Source organism: Pongo abelii, chromosome 20, assembly GCF_028885655.2.
Source record: "Pongo abelii isolate AG06213 chromosome 20, NHGRI_mPonAbe1-v2.0_pri, whole genome shotgun sequence".
Classification (NCBI taxonomy): Eukaryota; Metazoa; Chordata; class Mammalia; order Primates; family Hominidae; genus Pongo; species Pongo abelii.
This window is the reverse complement of record NC_072005.2, coordinates 19,376,937-19,403,468: the sequence shown is the minus strand read 5'-3', so window position 1 is coordinate 19,403,468 and position 26,532 is coordinate 19,376,937. Positions and strand designations below refer to the sequence as shown.

General features: G+C 54.5%; 1 protein-coding gene across 3 annotated transcripts; it reads left to right on the top strand.

Annotated features, from left to right (window-relative positions):
- The first annotated feature begins 1,668 nt into the window (after nucleotides 1-1,668).
- On the top strand, nucleotides 1,669-26,532 carry MEF2B (myocyte enhancer factor 2B). Of its 3 annotated transcripts, none has more exons than NM_001205196.3 (9): nucleotides 1,669-1,753; nucleotides 21,396-21,478; nucleotides 22,678-22,881; nucleotides 24,268-24,402; nucleotides 24,917-25,064; nucleotides 25,225-25,358; nucleotides 25,452-25,545; nucleotides 25,716-25,827; nucleotides 26,076-26,531. In NM_001205196.3, exons 2-9 carry the CDS (start codon nucleotides 21,425-21,427, stop codon nucleotides 26,299-26,301), a joined length of 1,107 nt encoding a protein of 368 aa, NP_001192125.1. In that variant the 5' UTR covers nucleotides 1,669-1,753; nucleotides 21,396-21,424; the 3' UTR covers nucleotides 26,302-26,531. The 3 variants fall into 3 exon arrangements, with proteins under 3 accessions (NP_001192125.1, XP_024092172.1, XP_054394481.1); XM_024236404.3 differs by lacking the exon at nucleotides 1,669-1,753 and adding an exon at nucleotides 15,008-15,123 and having other exon boundaries at nucleotides 26,076-26,532; XM_054538506.2 differs by lacking the exon at nucleotides 1,669-1,753 and adding an exon at nucleotides 20,564-21,168 and having other exon boundaries at nucleotides 26,076-26,525.

Here is a 26,532-nt window from a genome sequence, read left to right as displayed (position 1 = left end):
GCCCATGTCACAGACGGGTAAACTGAGGTGTGGGGAGAGACATGAGCCTCCCAGGCCCCCTGTTCCCTGTCTCAGTGTCCCCCACACTCCAGCATCTGCCACATGCCTCCCCCTGAGTTTGGGGGACCAGCCCCTCTCTTCTCTGGAGGAGATGGACACCAGGCAGCTTTGCAGCCCCCCTGCTCTCTACCTGTATCTGCCCTCCTCTTCACCCCCTGCCCGCTGTACTGGCTTCACCTTCCTCATCTCCCCCGGCCAGAGAATGTTCTGTGCTCTTCCTCTGCACTTTTGCAAGTGCTTTTCTCTCTTGAAAAAGCCCTTCTCGGGTCTTGTGTACTGGCTCACACCTGTAATCTCAGCACCTTGGGAGGCCGAGGAAGAAGGATCTCTTAAGCCCAGGAGTTTGGGACCAGCCTGGACAACATAGTGAGACATCTCTCTAAAAAAAACAAAATTAGCTGGGCGTGGTGGTGGCCTGCCTGTAGTCCCAGCTGCTGGGGAGGCTGAGTTGGGAGGATTGCTTGAGCCTAGGAGGTCGAGGCTGCAGTGAGCTGTGATCATGCCACTGCACTCCAGCCTGGGCAACAGAGTGAGATCCTGCCTTGAAGAAAAAAAAACAAGAAAAACCTTTCTGCTAGTGGCAAACTCCTACACTTACTTGAAAGCCCAGCACAAATGCCCCCTCTTCTGAGAAACCCTCCCTGACTCCTCTGGCACAGCCCTTGCCCCAATTCTGGCCTGTCCCAGCCTCCCATCCCTCCTCTGGCCCAAGCCTGACCCCACAGGGTTAGGGGAGTGCATGGATTCCCTGCCTGTCCCAGACGGGCGGGTGGCTTCTCCAGAAGTGCCCAGCCCAGAGCCATCTTTATCCTGTAATTCTTTTCACATTGATACATTCACCAACCCCCGCTCTGATCTTCCTGTGGGTCTGGCCTGTGCTGAGATCCCAGGGGAAGGGGTGGATTTAGAGGTCTGGGCTGGGGTCCAATCCTGGAAGGCCCCTCACAGCTGACCTTTGAAGTTTAGAAAACAGCCTCTAGCGGGGAGAGGGAAGTGGTTGGTGGAAGCAGTGTGGTTGTCTTGGACTGTGGAGAGGCAGGTGGTGCGGGATTGAGGGACCAGTAGCTGAGGAGGGTCTGTCACTCCCTGTGGGAGCACATATCTGGCCCCAGGAGGCACAGTTGAGTGAGGCTACACAGGCCACCCCAGAGCCCCGTCTTGCAGTCTTTCCATTCTAGCCAGCGCGAGGGTCAGCGTTGCCTGCGAGGAGGGCTTGGTTCCTTGGGCCGACGGGGTCCGGGATCGGAGTTCTATTTCACTCAGGATAGAATTAATCCAGGCAAGTTGGGCCGAGTTAGGAACACGTTTAGAATTAGAGTTAGGGTCACAGTAGGGTCAGGGGTCGGCAGTAAGGTCAAGGGCGCCCAGTGAGGGCGGGGAAAGCCTGGCCAGTCTGATCCAGCCCCCTGCCTCCGTTCTGCTTCTTCCTTATCCGCGCCCCCACCCATGGCGCCCCAGCATCCTTTCGCGTCTGAGTCCCAGGCCCATGAACTCCCGGGGCGGGGCCACGCCCGAGTGCCCGCCCATCGTCGCCTCCAGGGTGACGCCCTCTATGCAAATAAGCCCGTCCCGCCCAATCAGCTCCCGGGGGCAGGGCCGCCCGCTCCCAAGGCACCTGCGGCCGCGGGCTCCTGATCTTCGTGCAGCCTCCGCAGGTCCGTGCGCCCAGCGTCCCAGGGCCCAGGCCGAGCAGGTTGGTGTCATATCGGGTTGAGACTCCTGTGGTGTCCTCTGAACGGCTTCTGCGGGCTGGGTGGGTTTTGGAGGTCCGGGTGTACTGCTGGGCGTCCCAGGGTGGGGTGCGTGTCTAAAGGGGTGTGTGTCGTGGGGTGGTGAGTCCCGGAGGTTGTGGTAGGAGGGGATTGTGTCTCCAAAGGGTGTGTGTCTGAAGGGTGTGGGTCTGGAAGTTGTGTGTCCAAGGGCTCTGCGTCAGAGGTTTGGTGTGAGTTGGGGAGTTGGAGAGTTAGCTGTGTGTCCAAAATCATGGTGCTGTGAGGCCCTATTATGTGTCTGTGAGCTCTATGATGTGGCATGCGATGTCCTTCTCTCCTGGTGTGCACTCCTTTAGCATTAGCGCATCCCCTGTGCACAACCCTATGCCTTCTTGCTGTGGGTGTACACTCGTTTGTCACAGCAGGATGGTAGGCACAAAACCTTGGAATGGGGGAGCAACAGCTGCCGGGGCCAACTCTCCTCCCTCTGCCTCAATGGGTACAGGAACAAGAGTCACATCCCCGTGTGGTTGTTAGCACATGACAAGGTGGCGGCAGCATTACTTTCACGGTCACAGTCCTCCCTCCCTGTCTCTTTTGGGGTCCAGGGCTGCAGATATGGGTGACCTGGATCCTTGGCCACCTAACCTCTAGTTGCAAACCCAATTAGTCAGAAATAGCTGGCCAGATGCTGTGGCTCATGCCTGTAATCCCAGCACTTTGGGAGGCTGAGGCAGGAGGGTCACTTGAGCCCAGTAGTTTGAGACCAGCCTGGGCAACATAGTGAGACCCCCATTTTCTTTTTCTTTTTCTTTTTTTTTTTTTTTTTTTTTTTGAGACAGGGTCTCATCCTGTCGCCCAGGCTGGAGTACAGTGGTGATCTTGGTTCACTGCAACCTCCAGCTTCCAGGCTCAAACAATTCTCCTCCCTCAGCCTTCCAAGTAGCTGGGATTACAGGCACGTGCCACTACCGCCTGGCTAGTTTTTGTATTTTTAGTAGAGTTGGGCTTTCACCATGTTGGCCAGGCTGGTCTTGAACTCCAGACCTCAAATGATTCACCTGCCTCAACCTCCCAAAGTGCTGGGATTACAGGCATGAGCCCCTGCACCCGGCTTTAAAAACATTTTTTTTTTTTTGAGACAGAGTCTCCCTCTGTCACCCAGGCTGGAGCGCAGTGGCTCAATCTTGGCTCACTGCAACCTCCACCTCCCGGGTTCAAGTGATTGATTCTCTGCCTCAGCCTCCCGAGTAGCTGGGACTACAAGCGTGTGCCACCATGACCAGCTAATTTTTGCATTTTTTGTAGAGACGTTGTTTCACCATGTTTGCCAGGCTGGTCTCATGTGATCTGCCCGCCTCAGCCTCCCAAAGTGCTAGGATTACAAGAGTAAGCCACCGCATCTGGCCAAAAAAAAAATTTTTTTTAATTAGGCAGGTGTGGTGGCTTATGTGTATAGTCCCAGCTACTCAGGAGGCTGAGGCAGGAGGACCACTTGAGCCGAGGAGTTCAAGTCTGCAGTGAGCTATGACTGAGCTACTGCACTCCAGCCTGGGTGACAGAGCAAGATCCTGTCTCTAAAAGAAAAAAAAAGAAAGAAAAGAAACAAAAAAATAGCCAGGCACGGTGGCTCACACCTGTAATCTAAGCACTTTGAGAGGCTGAGGCGGGCGGATCACCTGAGGTCAGGAGTTCGAGACCAGCCTGACCAACATGGAGAAACCCCGTCTCTACTAAAAACACAAAATTAGCCAGCCATGATGGTGCATGCCTGTAATCCCAGCTACTCGGGAGGCTGAGGCAGGAGAATCGCTTGAACCCGGGAGGCGGAGGTTGCGGTGAGCCAAGATCGTGCCATTGCACTCCAGCCTGGGCAACAAGAGCGAAACTCCATCTCAAAAAAAAAAAAAGAAAAAAAGAAAAAGAAACAAAACAATAATAAAGACCTCAGGCTAGCCCGGCCAAGAATCATCCCTGGGGAAGGGCAGGGCCCCTGGACTTTGGGCATTCACGACAAGAACTCTCAGACTCTTGGAGTGAAGGAAACTGGATACAAAAAAGTATTTCAACTTTGGAGAACCAGTGTGTGAGGACTGATTTCCAGAGGTGAAAAGGCCTTTCTAAAAAGGCAGCCTTGTTCCCTCATGTCCCCTTCCTGTTGTGCAGTAAGGGGGAAGTTTGGCCTCCAGCAAACAGAATTTCAGGACTGTTAGGATCTTGGGGTGTCATCTTAGAGAGCAGGAAGCTGGTTTGCAGGAGGGAAGGCTGAGGCCAGGTAGTAACACTGGGCCCCTCAAAAAAGGATGGAGCTCAAGGCCATGCCTTAGTCCCCCAAGAGAACAGAGTCTGGGGGCACGGGGCCCAGCTTCCTCTCCCTCCTCTCTCTGTGACCCCCAACAGGTGGCTGCACCTCTCTGAACTTTGTGGCAGCTCCTGTGAGCCAAGCAAGTTGAACCCACTCTTGGCTTTCCCATCCCAACGAATGATTTATTTGGTTAAACTATGACCCAACCAGGTGGACATCTGGAAAATGCAAATTAAGAAGAGAAGGGGAATTTAAAACATTTGCTCACCCCAACTTGGGTGCAATGAGTATAGACATGTTGGGTGTTTGGCCTTCTGGAAGAGGTTTTTTTTTTCTTTCTTTCTTTTTTTTGTTTTTGAGACAGCATCTTGCTCTGTTGCCCAGGCTAGAGTAAAGTGGTGTGATCTCAGCTCACTGCAACCTCCACCTCCTGGGCTCAAGTGATCCTCCAGCCTCAGCCTCCTGAGGAGCTAGGAATATGTGCTCACACCAGCACACCCAGCTAATTTTTTTTTTTTTTTTTGAGATAGAGTCTCACTCTGTTGCCCAGGCTGGAGTGCAATGGCACAATCTCAGCTCACTGCAACCTCCACCTCCCAGGTTCAAGTGATTCTTCTGCCTTAGCCTCCTGAGTAGCTGGAATTACAGGTGCATGCCACCATTCCCAGCTAATGTTTGTATTTTTAGTAGAGACAGGGTTTCACCATGTTGGCCAAGCTGGTCTCAAACTCCTGATCACAGGTGATCCACCTGCCTTGGCCTACCAAAGTCCTGGGATTACAGGTGTGAGCCACCGTGGCCAGCCTGTGACCAGCTAATTTAAAAATATATATATATATAAAGATGGGGTCTTGTCATGTTGCCCAGGCTGGTCTTGAATTCCTGTACTCAAGCAATCAGCCCACCTCGGCCTCCCAAAGTTCTGAGATTATAGGCGTGAGCCACCGCACCTGGCCCACTTATTTATTTATTTATTTATAGAGACAAGGTCTCCCTATGTTGCCCAGGCTGGTCTCGAACTCCTGGGCTCAAGCAATCAGCCCACCTCGGCCTCCCAAAGTTCTGGAATTATAGGCGTGAGCCACCACACGTGGCCCACTTATTTATTTATTTATTTATAGAGACAAGGTCTCCCTATGTTGCCCAGGCCGGTCTCGAACTCCTGGGCTCAAGCCATCAGCCCACCTCGGCCTTCCAAAGTGCTGGGATTAGAGGCATGAGCCACCACGCCCTGCCCTTCTGGAAAATTCAAGGCACAGAGTGGTCTAGAGACACATGTCTTTCTGTCTTTCTTTCCTCGAATGTTGCAGTCACGGCTCCCTGTGACCTTGAACTCCTGGGCTCAAGCCATCCTGTCACCTCAGTCTCCCGAGTAGCTGGGATTGTAGAGGAGTGCTACCTTGCCTGGCTTTTTTTTTTTTTTAAGTAGAGATGGGGGTCTCCCTATGTTGCTCAGGCTGGTCTTGAACTCCTGAGCTCAAATGGTCCTCCTGCCTCGGCCTCCCAAAGTGCTGGGATTACAGGCATGAGCCCAACCAGATGCCATTTTTCTGAGACGACTTAGAAGTGTGTCTGGGATCCCTTTTGGGGTCAGGGAACTCGCCCCAGCCCCGGCCTGTGAATCCCCATGGGGTGGGCAAGGAAGTTAAATCCCATTTCTCAGCCCCCAAAGGGCCTCTCTTGGGCTGTATCTTGGGGACTTGTGTGGTTACCCTGATACCCTGCGGCCCAGGATTGAGTTTCTTGGACCCTGTGACGGTGATTCTGGGCTTGGTGGGGGTGGTGAGATTGAGGTGCCATATGATGGCCCTGGGGTACAAGCCCAGGATTGGGTGGGGATCTGGAGGTCTCACCATGTGGCCCACTCCTGTGTAAAACAGGGCAACTATCGCTGCTTCCCTGGGGTGTCTGGGGGTCAGGCAGGTCTTATATGTAAATGAGGTGGAGTGTGGGCCCGGGCAGACAGTAAGGGCTCAATAACAGAAGGTCCTATCTGGGCTGTGACCAAGCGGAGGTGTTTGTGAGCCCATCCAGGCCCCTTTCCTCTCCGCCCTCTGCCGTGTGCTGTTTCCCTCCAAGCCCAGGTTCACCCAAGGTCAAGGTGGGGCCTGAGGAAGGGAGAAATGGAGGTGGATTGTAGTAAGAGTCATGGCTGCCGTGGGCATGGGCCTGCCTTGCCCACCGTTCCAACCTGCGGCCTGTGCCTGGTCCAAGCCCTACCATCCCCAGCTGGATGCTGGCCTGGCTTCCTGCTCCAACAGGCCACAGGGTCTTCTGAAAATTCCGAATCAGACCACAGTCCTCCCCTCCTCACACACTTTCCATGGCTCCCTATTGCTCTACGGTCCACCCTCTCTCTGTCCCCCAATGCCTCTCTGACCTTCTCTGTCTCCAGCCACCCCTCGCTCACTCCACCCCAGCCGCATGGGGTTTGCCTGCTTCTGGAACCCACCTGTTTAGCACAATCCCACCTCAGGGCCTTTGTACCTGCCATTGTGTCCGCCTGGCTCCCACCTCCCTGAGACCTCAGAGACAGGGTTTTGCTCTGTCACCCAGGCTGGAGTGCAGTGGTACGATCTCGGCTCACTGCAATCTCCGCCTCCCGGGTTCAAGCAATTCTCACACCTCAGCCTCCTGAGTAGCTGGGATTACATATATGGTACCCCTACACGTCACCACCCCGTGGCTGGTGTCCTGTCCTCCTCGAGACCACTCCTCTTCAGAGAAGCCCTCCTGGATCCTCTGTCCAAAGCAGCTCTCTCCCTGCCACCCTCCACTGCCTCCCCCTGTTGAATTTCTTCCTTGAAGATCTTCTTCCCAGATACGGTTATGTGGCCGCTGTTGCCTCCCCCATCAGACTGGGTAATGGGGGAGGCCTTGCTCTGCCCACTCCCTGCTCCTGCATCCCCGGCACCTGATGGGCTCCCAGACATTTCTGCGGGAAGATACTGGGGACTGACAGTGTCCTAAAGCCCCATCTTGGGGTCCCTGCTGGCTGCATCTTGGGGCTGCCAGGCTATGGGCAGAGTCCCTTCTGCCCAGCACTGACAGATGTGCTAATTTCCCAAGCAGGGAGGCTGGGGCATCTGGGGATAAATTTCTGAGGCCCCACAGGGAGAGCTTTCTCTGGAACAAAGAGAGGAAAACCTTGGGCTGTCCCTGCAGCCACTACTGTGGCTTAGGGGACATCACTGGGGGCCTGAGAGGGCCTTGGACTCTAGCCTGCATGGGACAGCAGGGTCAAATTCAGACTGCGGGGTCTGTCTTGGCTCCATGGGCTGGGTGACCTCTGACTTCTGGGTTCAAGTGATTCTCCTGCCTCAGCCTCCTGAGTAGCTGGGATTACAGGCGCCCGCCATCATGCCCGGCTAATTTTTGTATTTTCAGTAGAGATGGGGTTTCACTATGTTGGCCAGGCTGGTCTCAAACTCCTGACCTCAAGTGATCTGCCCACCTCGGCCTCCCAAAATAGTGGGATTACAGGCGTGAGCCACTGCAACCGGCCTGGAACAGGCCTTCTTGGCAGGTGAGGGTGCCTGTGCCAGGTCAGGTTTGACATGGATGGTCACCTGGACGTGGTTTTCTCCCAAGCTGGGCAGTGGGACCTTCAGAGGGCCAGTTCCTTGGCCTGAGAGGAGCATCAGCACTGTCCAAGTGGCTGTTTTGCTGTGAAGGTTGTTTAGAGGAGGGGCCACAAACTGGCAGTCTGTGGGCCGGATGGGGCCTTAAATTTGTTGTGTGGACCATGAGGTGTTTCAATGAGAAGTGAACAAGTAGGGCCGGGCTCACGCCTGTAATCCCAGCACTTTGGGAGTCCAAGGTAGGTGGATCACCTGAGGTCAGGAGTTCGAGACCATTCTGACCAACATGGAGAAACCCTGTCTCTACTAAAAATATAAAATTAGCTGGGCATGGTGGGGGCGTGCCTGTGATCCCAGCTACTAGGGAGGCTGAGGCAGGAGAATCGCTTCAACCCGGGAGGCAGAGGTTGCGGTGAGCTGAGATCGCACCACTGCACTTCAGCCTGGGCAACAAGAGCGAAACCCATCTCAAGAAAAAAACAAGTAGGGCTGGGTGTGGTGGCTCACCTCTATAATCCCAGAACTTTGGGAGGCCAAGGCAGGCAGATTGCTTGAGCTCGGGAGTTCAAGACCAGCCTGGGCAACCTAGTGAGACCCTGTCTCTACAAAAAATAAGATGTCAAAAAATCAAAAAATTAGCCACGTGGAGGGGCAGGCACCTGCAGCCCCAGCTACTCGGGAGGCTGAGGCAAGAGATTGGCTTGAACCTGGGAGGCGGAGGTTGCAGTAAGCCCAGATTGTGCCATTACACTCCAGTCTGGGTGACAGACCAAGACCCCGTCTCAAAAAAAGAAAAAAGAAAAACAGAAAACTGAGCAAGTTGCCAGTGTTTCTTCTGTTTGTGAAGGAGTTGTTTGCTCGTTGATTCAGGGAAGGGTGATTGAGGGCCTTCTAGGTACTAGGCGCTGGGGAGCCGGCAGGGTGAGATGCTCATCAAAGAAAGCAATAAAGAAACACACACCAGAAAATCTGATAGGGCTGGGTGCTGCAGAAAGAGTTGAATTCGGCCGGGCGTGGTGGCTTACACCTGTAATCCCAGCACTATGGAAGACCGAGGCAGCAGGATCACTTGAGACCAGGAGTTTGAGACCAGCCTGGGCAACATAGGGAGACCCCAGCTCTACAAAAAAATACAAAAATTAGCTAGGTGTGGCGTCGTGCTACTCCCAGCTACTCCAGAGGCTGAGGTGGGATGATCGCTTGAGTCTGGGAGGGCCAGGCTGCAGTGAGTCGAGACCACACCACTGCACTCCAGCCCGGGTGACAGAATGAGACCCTGCCTGAAAAAATTAAAATAAACATTAAAAAAGATTGGTGCCTCCAGAAAGAGGATTTTCTGCAGGTCTTTAGAGGACATGGAGACACTCCTGGACTTGGGCAAACTTAGAAGGGTGCCCCGGGATTGGACACAGTCCGGGCAAAGGGAGAGTGATGGGCAAGTAGGGAATCAGTTTGGGGCTTGTGTTGCAGATGCCCCCAAAGGGGCAGAAGGTGGGCTGGGAGTCTGCTGGTAGATGACACCTTTTCAAGTGAGGAGAGAGGTGGGTGGGTACATGGGGAGTTTGCAGGGACCCCTGCAAACACAGGAAACCGAGGCTCAGAAAGCATCACGCAGTGGGCAAGTGGTGGGTTTAGGATTTGAATCCTGGACTGACTGGCCTACAGCCCCAGCCCTGGCCTCTCTGTGCATGGCCAAAATGGGATCCTGGAGCGAAGCAGAGGGGGCGTCCCACAGGGGGTCCCACTCACCCTGGACTCCTGCCCCACGAACAGGAGCTGTCCCTCCCAGGAGCAGGCCCAGGGAGAGGTGGGAAGGAGGGTCTGAGGGCTCCCCACTGGGCCTCACTTTCCCCATGGGTGCCAGAGGGACCTATGGAAAAAAGGACCCCCATGGGGCCTTCTCCAGTTGGAACATTCTAAGATTCCTGGATTCAAACACTACCCATTCAAATCTAGCCTCAGATGCCCCCAGCCTGCATTTCACCCCCGGTGGGTGGAGACCACCCGGCCTTGGGAAGGAAGCCAGGCCTGTGTGGTAGCTCACACCTGTAATCCCAGCACTTTGGGAGGCTGAGGCAGGAGGATAGCTTGAGGCCGGAAGTTCAAGACCAGCCAGTGTGATAAAATTAAACCCCTTCTCTACAAAAATAAAAAAAATTAGCCTGGCATAGTCTGGTTAAAAATTAGGTGTGTGCTTGCAGCCCCAGCTACTGGGAAGGCTGAGGTGGGAGGAATGCTTAAGCCCAGGAATAGGAGGCTGCAGTGAGCTATGATGGCACCACTGCACTCCAGCTTGGGCAACAGAGTGAGACCCCATCTCAAAAAAAAATAATAATAATAATTAAAAAGAGGAAACCCAGCCAGGTATGGTAGCCTGTAATCTCACCACTTTGGGAGGCCGAAGTAGGCAGATCACATGAGGCCAGGAGTTCAAGACCAGCTGGCCAACATGGTGAAACCCTGTCTGTACTAAAAATACAAAAATTAGCTGGGTGTGGTAGCGCATGGCTGTAATCCCAGCTACTGGGGAGGCTGAGGGAGGAGAATCGCTTGAACCCGGGAGGCAGAGGTTGCAGGGAGCAGAGAACACACCACTGCACTCCAGCCTGGGTGACAAAGTGAGACTCTGTCTCAAAAAAAAAACAAAAAAGAAGAAAGCCGGAGTGTGGGTGGTATCACTGCAGGGATGGGGGGGCCCTACCTGTGTAATGGGGGACCAGCATGGATTGAGGGGAGTCTGTATATGTTTGGAAGAGTCTGCATGCGTCTGGTGGGGGTCTCCACGTTGTTCAGGGGAAAGGGGTCTGTGTGTATTTGGGGGACGTCCATGTGTTTAGGGAGATCTGTATGTGTCTGTGTGTTTGGGTGATTGGCATGGGTTGGGGCGTCTGGGTGTGTCTAAGTGTTTTTGGGGTCTGTCTATGCAGAGGGAATAGGATGTGTTTTGGGGATGTGTGTGTTTGCAGAGCTGTGTGGGTTGGGGGGTTTGGCGTATCGTGAACTGCATGTATTTTGGGGACTTTCGCAGGAGGAATCATTGTGTATTTGGGGGATCTGTTGTTTCGGGCATCCGTGGATTTTCTGCGGCTCTGTTTGGGGGTCTCCGTGTGTGGGGAATATTTCTACCTCCCATTATGCCCATACAAGGATGGAGTGATCCCCAACCCCATCCACCCTTGTCCCTTAGCACTCCACCAGGGACTTTTTGGGGCCCGCAATCTGAGCTGGGTTCCCCCAGGATGGAGAGGTGACCCCAAGGCCTTCTGAGAGGCATCAGGGCCCATCGACCACAAATGCTCCCCGCATCTGTAAAGCACCTTACTGTGAAGCCCCTCCCCTCAGTTCAGCCAGGTGGCCCCTGCTGCCCCCCGACTTTCCGGAGGAGGAAACTGAGTTCCAGAGAAGCTCAGCAACAGGGAAGTCACTGCCCAAGCCCACCATCTCCCCTGAGTCCCTGAGGGCAGGTGCGGGGCTCCAGGGGCCGCTGTGAACTGAGCCAGGTCGCCAGGTCACCTACATGCCTCCCCACCTGGGTACCACCTCCCTAGGCCCCCGGGGAGGAGGCGAGCCCAGGGCTCTGGCTGGGGAGGGAGGGTCGCCTGCAGCTGGGGTCGGAGCTGCTGGAGCCCCCAGGAGAGGGGAGGGGGGGTCCTGGCTTTCCAAGGGGCTCTTCCTGTCGCCCATAATGAGGTACTTGGGGAGCAGGTGATGAAACCACAGCCTGGGTTGCGTGAGGCGGGGCGGCAGGCCTGATTCGCTGCAGGGCCCGGGAGCAGCGCCCCCTCCCCGCTTCACCGCCTCCCGCGGGCCCTCACCCCCACCCCCACCCAACCCACCTGCCTCTCACTTCTCCTTTCCCGGCCTGGGTTCCTCCGCCAAGCCGTGGCCTCCCTGCGGGCTCAGGGGTCTGGCGAAGTGACTCTGCAGCTCATCCCCCCAGTAAAGTCCCGCAGGGGTGCCAAGAAAGGGAACTTGACTTGTTCCTAATCTTTTCTCTTAAACCCATGCTGCAAAGCCTGTGAGGTTAGGATCCTGTGACCCATTTTACGGGTGAGGAAGCAGGTGACTGATGACAGTATTTCAAGGTGGTCTTGCAGGATGCTGTACTGACTCAGCGCCCCCAGTTCCAAGACACGGACCTTCTTCCTTTTGGTTTCCCAGAAGCCAGAAGAAAAGTTCAATAGAGACCCCCGTGTGGTGGCTCACACCTGTAATCCCAGCACTTTGGGACGCCAAGGCGGGCAGATCACTTGAGGTCAGGAGTTTGAGACCAGCCTGGCCAACATGCTGAAACCCCGCCTCTACCAAAAATATAAAAAATTAGCTGGGTGTGGTGGTGTGCACCTGTAATCCCAGCTACTCAGGAGTCTGAGGCAGGACAATCGCTTAAACCCGGGAAGCAGTGGTTGCAGGGAGCCGAGATCACGCCACTGCATTCCAGCCTGGGCAACAGAGTGAGACTCCGTCTCAAAAAAAAAAAAAAAAAAAAAAGTTCAGTAGACCCCTGCTCCCTACCCTCTCCCCAGCTGGTGGGAGAAGGATTCTCACCCCCAATTAACAGGTGAGAAAACTGAGTCCTACCACGCAGAGAGGCCAGAGGGGAAGGGTCAGGGGAAGGGTGAGATTCCCTCCAGCACCCCATCTCCATTACTGGGGGGCTAAGGGGCCTCGTCAGGCTGGGGAGATGATAATCTATGGCTTGAAGGACTTCAGGGTAATGTTTGTTGATTGACTTAGTGACCACAGATACTGCCAGAGAGTTTCTGATGCTTCCGCACTCCTGAGCTCTTCTTTTGTCCTCCCAATTCCCCCTCACCCCCACATTGCTCAGGCCTGGGATCACCAGGCTCCTCTTCTATCCCAGGTCACCAGCACATCCTGCCCCTTTGGTCACCAAATGAAAAGTCCACTTCTGCCCAGGTGCCACCCCTGTCTCCATTCAAACTCCATATTTCCCACTGGCCCAGCCTCTTCCTGTCACCTCACTCTAGCCTGAACAGACACTGCTCCCCACAGCAGCCATAAGCAGCAGGGAGCTTTTTTATTTTTAGAGACAGGGTCTTACTCTGTCACCCAGGCTGGAGTGCAGTGGCCCACTCATAGCTCACTGCAGCCTCCACCTCCTGGGCTCAAGTGATCCTCCCGCCTCAGCCTCCCAAGTAGCTGAGACTACAGGCAGGCACCACCATGCCTGGCTAGATTTAATTTTTTTTTTTTAATTTTAATTTAATTTTTTTTTTTAGGTCACGCACCGCGGCTCACGCCTGTAATCCCAGCACTTTGGGAGGCCGAGACGGGTGGATCACCTGAGGTCAGGAGGTCGAGACCAGCCTGGCCAACATGGTGAAACCCTATCTCTACTAAAAATACAGAAATTAGCCGGGTGTAGCAGTGCGCACCTGTAATCCCAGCTACTCAGGAGGCTGAGGCAGGAGAATTGCTTGAACTGGGGAGGACGAGGTTTCAGTGAGCTGAGATTGCGCCATTGCACTCCAGCCTGGGCGACAAGAGCGAAACTCTGTCTCAAAAAAAAGAAAAAAAAATTTTAGAGTCAGAGTCTCACAATGTTGCCTGGGCTGGAGTGCAGTGACAGGATCTCAGTTCACTGCAACCTCTGCCTCCCCTGCTCAAGTGATCCTCCCACTTCAGACTCCTGAGTAGCTGGGACTAAGGGGTGCACCACCACGCCTGTATAAATTTTTTTATTTTTGTTTATATATTTTTCTGAAACAGCATCGGGCTGTGTCGCCCAGGCTGGAGTGTAGTGGTGTGATCTTGGCTTACTGCAACCTCCACCTCCTGGGCTCAAGTGATTCTCCCACCTCAGCCTCCTGAGTAGCTGGGCCCACAGGCATGCCACCACGCCTAGCTAATTTTTTTTTTTTTCCTATAGACAGGGTTTTGCCATGTTACCTAGGCTGGTCTTGAACTCCTGGGCTCAAGTGATCCTCCCACCTCAGCCTCCCAAAGCATTGGGATTACAGGCGTGAGCCACCGCGCCTGGCCCTAGTTTTTTTTTTGGTTTTTTTTTTGTTTGTTTTAGGGGCAGGGTCTCACTATGTTGCTCTGGCTGGAAGCTTTTTAAGAAATCTTCCTTTTGGGCCAGGCACCATGGCTCACGCCTGTAATCCCAGCACTTTGGGAAGCTGAGGTGGGCAGATCACCTGAGGCCAGGAGTTTAAGACCAGCCTGGCCAACACGGTGAAAACCCATCTCTAGTAAAAATGCAAAAATTAGCCGGGCACAGTGGCAGGTGCCTGTAATCCCAGCTACTTGGGAGGCTGAGACGGGAGAATCGCTTGAACCTGGGAGGTGGAGGTTTCAGTGAGCTGAGATCATGCCACTGCACTCCAGTCTGGGTAACAGAGCAAGACTCCACCTCAAAAAAAAAAAAAAGAAATCTTCCTTTTGAAATAAATCACACGAAGAAAAATGCACAAACCAGTAGAGTTGAGCTCAACACATTTGCACAAACTGAACACATCTGTGTACCCAAACCTTGGATCCAGGAACAGGACTTCCCCAGCCCCTGGGACTTCCCCCTTGGGCCACCGCCTAATCACAGCTTCTGCCCAGGGTGACCAAAGTGCTCTCTGATGTCCATCAGCCTCAGTGAGGGTTTTTTTTTGTTGTTTTTTTTTTGACACAGAGTCTGGCTCTGTCGCCCAGGCTGGAGTGCAATGGCACAATCTTGGCTCACTGCAACCTCCGCCTCCTGGGTTCAAGCTATTCTCCTGCCTCAGCCTCCTGAGTAGCTAGGATTACAGGCACATGCCAGCACGTCTGGCTAATTTTTGTATTTTTAGTAGAGATGGGGTTTCGCCATGTTGGCCAGGCTGGTCTCAAACTCCTGACCTCAAGTGATCTGCCCACCTTGGCCTCCCAAAGTGCTGGGATTACAGGCTTGAGCCCCTGCGCCCAGCTGCATCAGTGAGTTTTGATTGTTCTGAAACTTCATGTAAATAAAATCACACAGTGCATCCTCTCGGTGGAGTCTGGGATCGTCGAATTGGCCAATGGTCTCTGAGATTCATCCACGTGGTTGTGTGCAGCGAGAATGCACCCTTTTTCTGTGCTGTGCTATAACTGATCATAGAATCGACAAGAAAGTGTTGACCAGCTCTCCCATTAAGGGTTTCCATGTTGATTCCAGTTTGAGGCAATGATGTATGAAGCTGTAGAAAACATTCTTGTCTGTGTCCTCAGGTGTAACTTGGACCCATTTCTCTTGCATGAATATTGAACATCGAGGAGCGGAATTCCTGGGTCACAGGGTGGGCATCTGTTCAGATTTAGTAGATGTCAGAGAATTATCCAAGTGCTTGTCCCTTTTTCCTCTGCCACCAGCAATGCATGAGAGCTGGAAGTGGAAGAGCTTGCAAGATCATCGTCGCTCACTGTAACCTTGAACTCCTGGGCTCAAAGAATCCTCCCGCCTCAGGCTCCCACATAGCCAGGACTACAGGTGTGTGCCACGGCATGCAGCTAATTTTTACTTTTTGTGTAGACAGGTTCTTGCTATGTTGCCCAGGCTGGTCTCCAATTTCTGGCCTCAAGCAGTCCTCCCACCTCGGCCTCTCAAGTAGCTGGAAGTATCTGGGAGTAGCCAGGAGTTTGAGACCAGCCTGGGAAACATAGCAAATCGCCATCTCTATAAAAAGTTTTTAAAAATTTGCTGGGTGTGGTGACACATAGCCGTAATCCCAGCTACTCGGGATGCTGAGGCTGGAGGATCACTTGAGCCCAGGAGTTCAAGGCTACAGTGAGCTATAATTGCACCACTGAACTCCAGCCTGGGCAACAGAGGAAGACCCCATCTCAAAAACAAAAAAAGTGACTTGGCTAGATCCCGTCTATTTCAAAGATCTAAGTTCACTGAAATAATGCTGCACTTTCCTGTTCTGTGAGATTTGAGAAAATAGCTGTAAAACCACCTGGGCCTGTTGCCTTTAAACACGTTTTTTAGTTATTATTTTAATTTTGAAATTATTATTCTTTTTTAGAGACAGAGTCTCACTCTGTTGCCCTGGCTGGAGTGCAGCGGCTCAAAGCTTACTGCAGCCTTGAACTTTATTGCCTTTAAAAAAAAAATTTTTTTTTTTTAGAGATAGGGGTCTCGCTATGTTGCCTAGGCTGGTCTTGAACTGCTAGGCTCAAGCAATCCTCCCACCTCGGCCTCCCAAAGTGCTGGGATTACAAGTGTGAACCATTGTGCCCAGCCCACTTTATTACCTTTTTAATGGTAGGTCCTGAGTCACCTTTCTAATCTTCTATGGTTGTTGGTCTACTTAAGCTTTCTACTTCTTCTGAGGTCAGCTTGGCTCAGTGACTTGCACAGGTTGATGCTTAATAAATGCTAAGTATGAGGGTGCAATGAAAGGAGTAGGAAGGTACTGGACTCTTAGCTTCAAATTCCCACCTCCCTCCCCTTCTACTCAGGCTCCCATCTAGCCTCTGCATCTATATCCAACTACACGCCTCCTCCCCCAAGAAGCTCTCGTGGGTTTCTTCTCCTGTTCTTTCTTCTCTGCTCCATTCCTTGGTCAATAGGTTCACCTCTCTGCCTCTGCTCTGGGCAGATGCCACAGCTCTCTGATTTCTGGCTGGACAAAGCAGGGAGGGTATGTGTGTGCGGAAGAGGCCTCCCCCAACCTCAGCTTCCCCCCTCGTGCCTGGCACATTCAGCCTGTGCTGCCACCTCCCCCAGCAGTTCCGATCACACCAACATCTGGAGAATGGGCCACCAGGGTCTGTCTGCGGCTCTGGGCAGGGATTTGCATGTGACTACAAATATACATGCACACTCCGGCCTGCCGCCTCCGCATTCTTTGCCTGGCCCTTCACACCTGGGCCCGAGACAGGTCAACGCTGAGTGGCTGGATTTGCATGTGCATGTATTTCTGGGCAGGGTATCAGCTGGGGCAGTCTGAGAGGAAGTTGTTGAGGGAAGCTGTAGGGTTGTAGACGGTGTCAGTGACATCTCTGTTGATCTACTCTGGTCACCAAACCTTACTGTCCATTCCTGGCCCTGATCCAGAGGGGCTTTTAGTCTGGAGGAGACAAATCTGGATATATATACCCCCAATGCCATGGAATCTGACCTGGGGGAGGATGGTGACTCTGGGAGACCAGAAGAATGGCAGGGAGGACTTCCTAGAGGAATGGGTTTTTTGAACTGGGTTTTGACGTTTGGATAGGAGTTGGCTTGGTGAAAAAGGGGAAAGAGTCCTTCTAGTCAGAGATATTTATCGAAGAGAGAGAAGTAGGCAAGAGCTGATTTGGGAAGAGGACTTGAATGCCAGGCTAGGTGCTAGAACTTTCTCATAAGGGCAGTGGGGAGCCATGGAGAGTGTGTGAGCAGGAGGGGGCCATGCTCAGAGCTGTGTTTGGTTGGGTAGATTCCCTCAGGGGCTAGAGTGGAGGATGGCTTTGGTTCCAATGTCACTGGGGTTCAGGAGAGTGAAACTCCTGCGTGAGTTCATCTGCACCTGTCAGGCCTGCCTCCAGAGTTGGTGTAGGGCCTGCTGGCTTCTGGAGGACTAAAGTACCCTGGAGTACAGTGACTTAAAGTGCAAGGCACAGGCCTAGCACAGAGGGGGCCCTACCCCCAGTCTCTGTCAAGACGGACACAGCCCTTGCCTTCTCTCCAGCCGCCCATCATCTCCACTGCGGCCTCCAACAGACCTGCTCCCCATGGAAGCCATGAGCTGAGTCTTAAAATAATAAACCAAGCCCCATCCCTTCTCTGCTTAAAACCTTCTCATAGTGGCTCACGCCTGGAATCCCAGCACTTTAGGAGGCCAAGGCGAGCAGATCCCTTGAGGTCAGGAGTTCAAGATCAGCCTGGCCAACTTGGCAAAACCCTGTCTCTACTAAAAATACAAAAATTAGCCAGGCGTGGTGGTGCACACCTGTGATCTCAGCTACTTCGGAGGCTGAAGCAGGAGAATTGCTTGAACCCGGGAGGTGAAGATTGCGCCACTGCACTTCAGCTTACGTGATAGAGCAAGACTCTGTCTCAAAAAATAAAATAAAAGGCTGGGCACAGTGGCTCATGCCTGTAATCCCAGCACTTTGGGAGGTTGAGGCGGGCGGATCATGAGGTCAGGAGTTTCAGACCAGCCTGACCAATATGGTGAAGCACCGTCTCTACTAAAACTACAAAAATTAGCTGGGCATGGTGGCACGTGCCTGTTGTCCCAACTACTTGGGAGGCTGAGGCAGAAGAATCATTTGAACCTGGGAGGTAGAGGTTGCAGTAAGCTGAGATCACACCACTGCACTTCAGCCTGGGTGACAGAGTGAAACTCCATCTCAAAAATATATATATATTAAAAATAAAAAATAAAATACAATAGGAAATACAATAAAATATGCTCTCATAGCTCCACATCACTCTTAGACCAAAATCCACAGCCCTCCTCCAGCTCAGAAGGCCCACAGTGGGCCAGGTACAGTGGCTCACACCTGGAATCCCAGCACTTTGGGAGGTTGAGGTAGGAGGATCACTTCCAGCCAGGAGTTTGAGACCAACCTAGACAACATAGTGAGACTCTATCTCTACAAAAAGAAAACAAAAATTAGCAGGGCGTGGTAGCACTCACCTGTAGTCCCAGCTATTCAGGAGGCTGAGGTGGGAGGATTACTGGAGCCTGGGAGGTCAAGGCTGCAATGAGCTGAGATCGCACCACCGCACTCCAGCCTGGGCAACAGAGCAAGACTCTGTCTCAAAAAAATAAATATGGCCAGGCATGGTGGCTCACACCTGTAATCTCAGCACTTTAGGAGGCCAAGGCGGGCAGATCACTTGAGGCCAGGAGTTCAAGACCAGCCTGGCCAACATGGTGAAACCCCGTCTCTATTAAAAATACAAAAATTAGCCGGGTGTGGTGCTGCATGCCTGTAATCGCAGCTACTCAGGAGGCTGAAACGGGAAAATCACTTGAACCCGGGAGGCGGAGGTTGCAGTGAGCCAAGATCATGCCACTGTACTCCAGCCTGGGCGACAGAGTGAGACTCTGTCTCAAAATAATGATAATAATAATAAATTAAATTAAAAGAAGGAAACCCAAAAGGAGGCCTAGAGTGGCCCAACCTCTGTGGCCTCATCCCCACCCTTCCTCCAACCTCATAGCTGTTTCTTGTCCCTCCTCAGGGCCCTGGCACCTGCTGTTCCTTCTGCCTGGAACTCACTTCCTGTCTCAGCTCTCAGGGTCTCAGTGCAGAGAGAGACTTCCCAGTTCTCCCCCATCACATGACCTCTGCCCTAGCCATGGTGTCTATGTCTAAAATGCGGACAGACAGAGTGAGAAGGGGCTCGAGTCAGGTCTTCCAGGCTTAAGAGACTCAGGCCTAAGCCCCAGCCCTGCCGCTGCTCTCATGGGACCCTGGGCATCAGGGGCATTTCCGGAGTCATCTTGGCACTGGGACCTCCGGACCAAGGCCCCCATCCACCCCCCAGGGACCCATCAGGGTGGGGGCAACATATCCCAGCCGTGGGAACAGGCCCGATTCCGGCTGGGGATTAAAATTAGCCTTGGAGGTTAAATTTAGCAAGTCAAGCTGGAGCTGAGGGTCTGGGACCGACAGCCTGGGCTCTACATAGTTGTGGGGGCTCAGAGACCCAGCCCAGAGAGGGCAGAGGGTGTGCCTGGGGTCACACAGCATGCCATATATGCCAGCCGAGGTATCTGACACTTCTGGGCCCGGGATAATGGAGGGCCTTGCCCAGACCGCTTGGGCAGGGGTCTGGGAAGCCCCTGTGGCCACTCCCAGAGAACAATCTGGATTTCTTTCTTTCTTTTTTTGAGACAGAGTCTCGCTCTGTTGCCCAGGCTGTCAAAATCTTGGGATCTCGGCTCACTGCAACCTCCACCTCCCAGGTTCAAGGGATTCTCCTGCATCAGCATCCTGAGCAGCTGGGTCTACAGGCGCCCACCACTATGCCTGGCTAATTTTTGTATTTTTAGTAGAGGTGGGGTTTCGTCATGTTGGCCAGGCTGGTCTCGAACGCCTGACCTCGTGATCCACCCACCTCAGCCTCCCAAAATACTGGGATTACAGGCATGAGCCACCGTGCCCAGCCGGATTTCTTTTTCTTTTCTTTTCTTTTTTTTTTTTTTTTGAGACAGAGTCTTGCTCTATCACCCAGGCTGGAGTGCAGTGGCACTCCTGCCTCAGCCTCCCCCCAAGTGGCTGGGACTACAGGTGTGCACCACGACACCTGGTTAATTTTTGCATTTTTAATAGAGATGGGGTGGGTCAGATGTGGTGGTAATCCCAACACTTTGGGAGGCCAAGATGGGGGGATCATGAGGTCAGGAGTTTGAGACCAGCCTGACCAACATGGTGAAACCTCGTCTCTACTAAAAATGCAAAAATTAGCTGGGCATAGTGGAGAGCGCCTGTAATCCCAGCTACTCGGGAGGCTGAGGCAGGAGAATCGCTTGAACCTGGGAGGCGGAGGTTTTAGTGAGCCGAGATCGCGCCACTGCACTCCAGCCTGGGCAACAAGAGTGAAACTCATCTCAAAAAAAAAATAGAGACGGGGTTTTAGCATGTTGGCCAGGCTGGTCTCGAACTCCTGATCTCAAGTGATCTGCCTGCCTCGGCCTCCCAAAGTGCTGGGATTACAGGCGTGAGCCACCGTGCCCGGCCTGATCTGGATTTCTTGATAACTTGTTGCCAAGCCTGGTGGTGGGTGCTCAGCGTTTCCTACCAGACCATTCACAGAAGAGCAAACTGAGGCCTGGGGAAAGGGCCTTCTGTGCTGAGGGCTGCCCTGAGGGTCAGAGGGAAGGTCAGGCCGGAGCACAGGTCCGCGTGACCCTGGAGAGGCCCCTTGCCTGAAGCCTCAGTCACCTGTGACATGGTAGAGGTTGGGAGGTGGAGTGTGGTCTCACAGTTGGCGGAGCAGGGACGTCCCCTGGGGTGTCAGGGGACGTCTGTACAGAGGGTGGCGGCTGCAGGACAGGCCACATGATTCGGTTGTTCCCAGGAACCTCGCATAGGGGTCTCTGGGGAAAGCCTGGACCCCAGCATAGTCCAGCAGTCTCCTCCTTCTGGGACCCCTACCAGGGCGATCTCACATCTCCTTGAGCGGGGCACAGGATTTCTTCCAAGTCACCAAGTGGATGCCAGGCCCACACCCTGGCCCAAGGACTCTGAGCTTGAGGCCTTTCCAGAGTGTGCCTGCATCCTCCTGCTAGAGCAGGAGGCGTTTCTATTATTCTCTTTTCTTTTTGTTTTAAAGACAGGGTCTCACTGTGTTGCCCACGCTGGAGTGCAGTGGCAAGATCATAGTTCACTGCAGCCTCAACCTCCCCAGCTCAAGTGATCCTCCTACTTCAGCCACTGGAGTACCTGGGACTATAGACGTGTGCCACCATGCCTGGCTAATTTTCGCATTTTTTGTAGAGCCGGGGTTTCAACATGTTGCCCAGGCTGGCCTCAAACTCCTAGGCTCAAGTGATCCTCCTGCCTTGGCCTCCCAAAGTGCTAGGGATCACAGGTGTGAGCCACCATGCCCCATTTGGTCTAAACATGTTTATTGAGCCTGTACTGCATCCTCAGGCTGGCCGGGGGCGGGGTCTGCGACAGTGACCCAGCCTGCCTTGATTTACCCCATCATCTTCCCCTCAGTGGCTGGCAGCGGCAGACAGAGGAGAGGTGTGAGGCTGGGGTACCCCTCCCCACTCTCCACCCACTCACTCTGTCCTCTCCCGCTTCTCCTCCTAGACAAAGATCGCTCCACTCAGCCTGGGACAATGGGGAGGAAAAAAATCCAGATCTCCCGCATCCTGGACCAAAGGAATCGGCAGGTGAGTTCACTGGGTGGAACAGTGGCTGGGAAAGACATTCCTAGCAGGGGGCATGGCCTAGGCAAGGGACTGACCTGACCAATTGAACTGCAGGGGAACGAGGAGGCATGAGGAGTCCTGATGCCGTGTCAGCATTTCTTTCTTTTTTTTTTTGAGATGAAGTCTCACTCTGTTGCCCAGGCTGGAGTACAATGGTGTGATCTCGGCTTACTGCAACCTCTGCCTACCAGGTTCAAGTGATTCTCCTGCCTCAGACTCCTGAGTAGCTGGGATTACAGGGGCACACCACCACGCCCAGCTAATTTTGCATTTTTAGTAGAGACGGGGTTTCACCATGTGGGCCAGGCTAGTCTCGAACTCCTGACCTCGTGATCCGCCCGCCTCGGCCTCCCAAAGTGCTGGGATTACAGTCATGAGCCACCATGCCCAGTCTGTCAGTGTTTCTTGTTTCCCCTCCCTCCCTCCTTCCCTCCCTCCCTCCCTCCTTCCCTCCCCTCCCTCCTTCCCTCCATCCTTCTGTCCTTCCTTTTTTTTTTTTTTTTTTTGAGATGAAGTTCACTTTGTCACCCAGGCTGGAGTGCAGTGGAGTGATCTCAGCTCACTGCAAGCTCCGCCTCCTGGGTTCAAGTGATTCTCCTGCCTCAGCTTTCTGAATAGCTGGGATTACAGGCACCCGCCACCACGCCTGGCTAGGCTAATTTTTGTAGTTTTAGTAGAGTCGGGGTCTCACCATGTTGCCCAGGCTAGCCTCGAACTCCTGACCTCAATCAATCTTCCTGCCTCGGCCTCCCAAAGTGCTGGGACCTCAGGCTGAGCCGCCGCGCCCAGCCTGCTCATTTTCATGATCATTTATTCATTTATTCTCCCTGATGACTGGAACCCCAGCCATAGGGGAGATGGAGCTTGACACAGCCACACCCAACTCAGAGGGCCAGAACAGAGGGAGGCCCAGAACTGGGAAAGCCCAGAGAGAGCATGTGGGCTCTGCTTGGGAAGCCAAGGCACACTTCCCAGACATTTGGGCTGGGTTTTGAAGCTCCAGTAGGAGTTTGCCAGGTTGTGACATGAGAATTACCAGTGCAGCCAGAAAGAATCCTGAGGCATGTTCGAGGAAGAGTTAGGCGCTGCCACTTCCCCCACACCACCCCACATTCATCTCTTCTTCTTCTCTCCACTGCCCCTGCGGGTCCTCGGTCCAGGTGACATTCACCAAGCGGAAGTTCGGGCTGATGAAGAAGGCCTATGAACTGAGCGTGCTCTGTGACTGTGAGATAGCCCTCATCATCTTCAACAGTGCCAACCGCCTCTTCCAGTATGCCAGCACAGACATGGACCGCGTGCTGCTGAAGTACACGGAGTACAGTGAGCCCCACGAGAGCCGCACCAACACTGACATCCTCGAGGTACCCCGGGTCCCCCTCCCCAGCCCCACAAGGCCCCATGCACGCTGCTTTCGCAGAGCCCAGGGACTCTTGGTTTGCACAAAAGATGAGCGTCTTCATCTGGCTTTGTGGCTGACGTGCTTTATTTCTGCTGCTCCCTAGAAGGGCCCCTCCACTCCTTCTAACATTTGGGAGTGGGGGAGCCCTTCTGGGGAACAGCAGAAATAAAGCACATCGGGCAGGGCGCAGTGGCTCCCACCTGCAATCCCAGCACTTTGGGAGGCCCAGGCGGGCGGATCACTTGAGGTCAGGGATTCTAGACCAGCCTGGCCAACATGGCAAAACCCAGTCTCTACTAAAAATACCAAAATTAGCCGGGCGTGGTGGCTCATACCTCTAATCTCAGCTACTTGGGAGGCTGAAGTAGGAGAATTGCTTGAACCCGGGAGGCGGAGGTTGCAGTGAGCCGAGATCGTGCCACTGCACTCCAGCCTGGGCAACAGAGCAAGACTCTGTCTCAAAAAATAAATAAATAAATAAATAAATAAATAAGAAAGACAGAGGAGTCTTCACTGGGATGGGAAGCTAAAGCCTAAGGGCTGCAAAGAGCAGCGGGCTGGGACTAGGCCTGGGAGTCCGCAGTGTTTTGAAAGTGTGGGGCAGAAGTTGGCAAAGAAGAGGTTGGGGTCCAGGAGCATGCGGTTCTGTGGCCCCAGGAGAAGGCAGCTCAGGAAATCTGCTGGCGTTTCTTAAGCATTTTTTTTTTTTTTTTTTGAGAACGAGTCTTGCTTTGTCGCCCACTCTGCAGTGCAGTGGCACAATCTCAGCTCACCGCAACCTCCGCCTCTCGGATTCAAGTGATTCTCCTGCCTCAGCCTCCCAAATAGCTCTGACCACAGGCATACGCCACCATGCCTGGCTAATTTTTACATTTTCAGTAGAGATGGAGGTCTTACCATGTTGGCCAGGCTGGTCTCAAACTCCTGACCTCAAGCGATCTGCCTGCCTCGGCCTCCCAAAGTGCCGGAATTGTAGGCATGAGCCACCATGCCTGGCCTCTTAAGCAGCTTTTGATGCCAGGCTATGAGGCTGCAAGGGGGGGGCAGAATGGAGGTCCTGGAGTCATGTCAGGAGCAGCATTAGGACAGCGCCAACAGGCCTGCGTGGATCTCAGCTCCTGCTGTGTTGATCTGGGCAGGTCCTTGGGCTCTCCGGTCCCAGGGGAGGAAATTGCTAGATGGTAACTCACTGGGGTTTGGTCAGTGGGGTTTGGCTAGAGCAGGCCATGCCTGCATTCCTCCCCACTCACGGAGCTGGGTGGGGATGGTCTGTCCCCTCTCCCATAGAACTGGGTTCTCTGGGTGGGGTAGGGGTAAGGGTCTACCCTGTTGTCTCCTGTCCCCACAGACGCTGAAGCGGAGGGGCATTGGCCTCGATGGGCCAGAGCTGGAGCCAGATGAAGGGCCTGAGGAGCCAGGAGAGAAGTTTCGGAGGCTGGCAGGCGAAGGGGGTGATCCGGCCTTGCCCCGACCCCGGCTGTATGTAAGTGACTCCCTGGCCCTGTGAATGAGGCATTCCTCCTACTTCCTAGGCCCAAGTCGTTGAGGCTGGTACTGAGAGAGGGGCTTAGAGCCGGGGATCCTAGAGTTTGGAGGCAGGTCTCCACGTGGTTGGGCAGGAAAGGCTTCTTTGAGAAGTGGGCACTGTAGCTGGGGCTTTGAAGGATGAATAAGAGTTCAACAGGCAAACAGTTCCTTCCTTCATTTCATCTTCGATTCATCAAACACTCTGTGCAACCCCCTCAGTGCCAACTCTACACTAAGTGAGAGGTCTTGGCTCTGGACCTACCTGTCAAGGACAGGCAGAGCCAGACAGAAGCTCCCCCAGCCTGTAGGGTTAGGGCAGGGGGAGGAGCAGGTAGGGAGCCTGGTGGGAGGTGGAGCAAAGGCTTCCTGAAGGTAGAGCTGGGCCCCTGAACTCATCAGGATTTTCTCCCTTGGAGTTGGCACCCCCATCTGGCCTGGGGTCCTCTGACCCATCCCTTCTGTACCCACAGCCTGCAGCTCCTGCTATGCCCAGCCCAGACGTGGTATACGGGGCCTTACCGCCACCAGGCTGTGACCCCAGTGGGCTTGGGGAAGCACTGCCTGCCCAGAGCCGCCCATCTCCCTTCCGACCAGCAGCCCCCAAAGCCGGGCCCCCAGGTGAGCATGGGACAGTGGAGCAGGGGTGAGGTCCTGAGGGGCTGTTTGGGTGCATCTTGGCTCTGGCACTGCCAGCCTGCGTGCATCACCTCTAAACCTCAGACTTCATTAGTTGACATGGCCTGCCTGTCCTCTCTCTCTGGGGTCTCCTCTTCCCCAGGCCTGGTGCACCCTCTCTTCTCACCAAGCCACCTCACCAGCAAGACACCACCCCCACTGTACCTGCCGACGGAAGGGCGGAGGTCAGACCTGCCTGGTGGCCTGGCTGGGCCCCGAGGGGGACTAAACACCTCCGTGAGTGAGGGGAGGGTGTGGCAGGGCTGATGAGGGCAAGCAGGGCGACCTAGGTGTGGGCCTCAGTTTCCCCTTCACCCTCTCTCCGCACAGAGAAGCCTCTACAGTGGCCTGCAGAACCCCTGCTCCACTGCAACCCCCGGACCCCCGCTGGGGAGCTTCCCCTTCCTCCCCGGAGGCCCCCCAGGTACACCCACTAACCTGCCCTGCCCCGCCTGGGAAGCGTCCGCACTCCTGCCCTCTGGGGGTTCCACACTCTCCCACCCACCAGAACTCAAAACTGTCACTGGGGGTGGTTAGGTTTGCAAGAGGCTTAAGGAGAGGTCCAGGCCTCAGCCCCCAATTCCTGCCCACCAGAATATGGCCTGGGAGACCCTCCACCGCCCCCTGGCTTGTTGCAGCCCCCCACCCTGGCCCCCTGGCAGCCCTCGAGGGGTGATGGGCCCCCCGCCGTGCCATCTCAGCCCAGGTAAGTGCCCTGACGACTGCGTGTCCCGGTCCTCCAAAGCCCCGGCCGCTGCTGACCCCTGGTGGCCATCCCTGGTACTGCGCACACTTCCGGTGCTGATGGGCGGCTATTTTGAGGCCCCAAGAGGGACCGCCACCCCCTCCTTTCCCAGGGTCCTCCTGCCAAGCTTTTGCCCACGCTGTGCCATCCCCTGGCTTCCTTCCCTTCCTCGCTGAGCTCACGGCCTCCCTCTCTCTTTCCCCCTGCAGTGGGGGCCGAAGCCTGGGCGAGGAGGGTCCCCCAACCCGCGGCGCCTCCCCGCCGACCCCCCCAGTCAGCATCAAGTCCGAGCGCCTCTCTCCGGCCCCCGGGGGCCCCGGCGACTTTCCTAAGACCTTCCCCTACCCCTTGCTCCTCGCCCGGTCCCTGGCAGAGCCTCTGCGGCCCGGGCCCGTCCTGCGCCGGCTGCCCTTGGCCGACGGCTGGCCCCGGTAGGAGACCACCCGGTGGCACCGGCCCAGAGCGCTCGCCAGGTACGGCGAGGGCACGTGGAGACCCCACCTCCCTCCAGGCCTCTTCAGAGAAGACCCAACAGTGACGCCCCCCTCCGCGGTGGGGGCTTGGAGGTGGGCGGCTGGACTCAATCCACTCTAGGGGGCTCCTTTCCTTCTTCCTATTTGTGTGTATACCCACAAATAAAACGCGCGTGGCGTCCGTGGACCAGAC

Bases quoted from the DNA above. Each gene is read 5' to 3' on its own strand.
- MEF2B (XM_024236404.3), top strand. From the start codon at position 15,012: ATGAGAGCTGGAAGTGGAAGAGCTTGCAAGATCATCGTCGCTCACTGT. The intron at 22,882-24,267 runs GTACCCCGGGTC...CTGTCCCCACAG, and splicing joins CCAACACTGACATCCTCGAG to ACGCTGAAGCGGAGGGGCAT. The intron at 25,359-25,451 runs GTGAGTGAGGGG...CTCTCCGCACAG, and splicing joins GAGGGGGACTAAACACCTCC to AGAAGCCTCTACAGTGGCCT.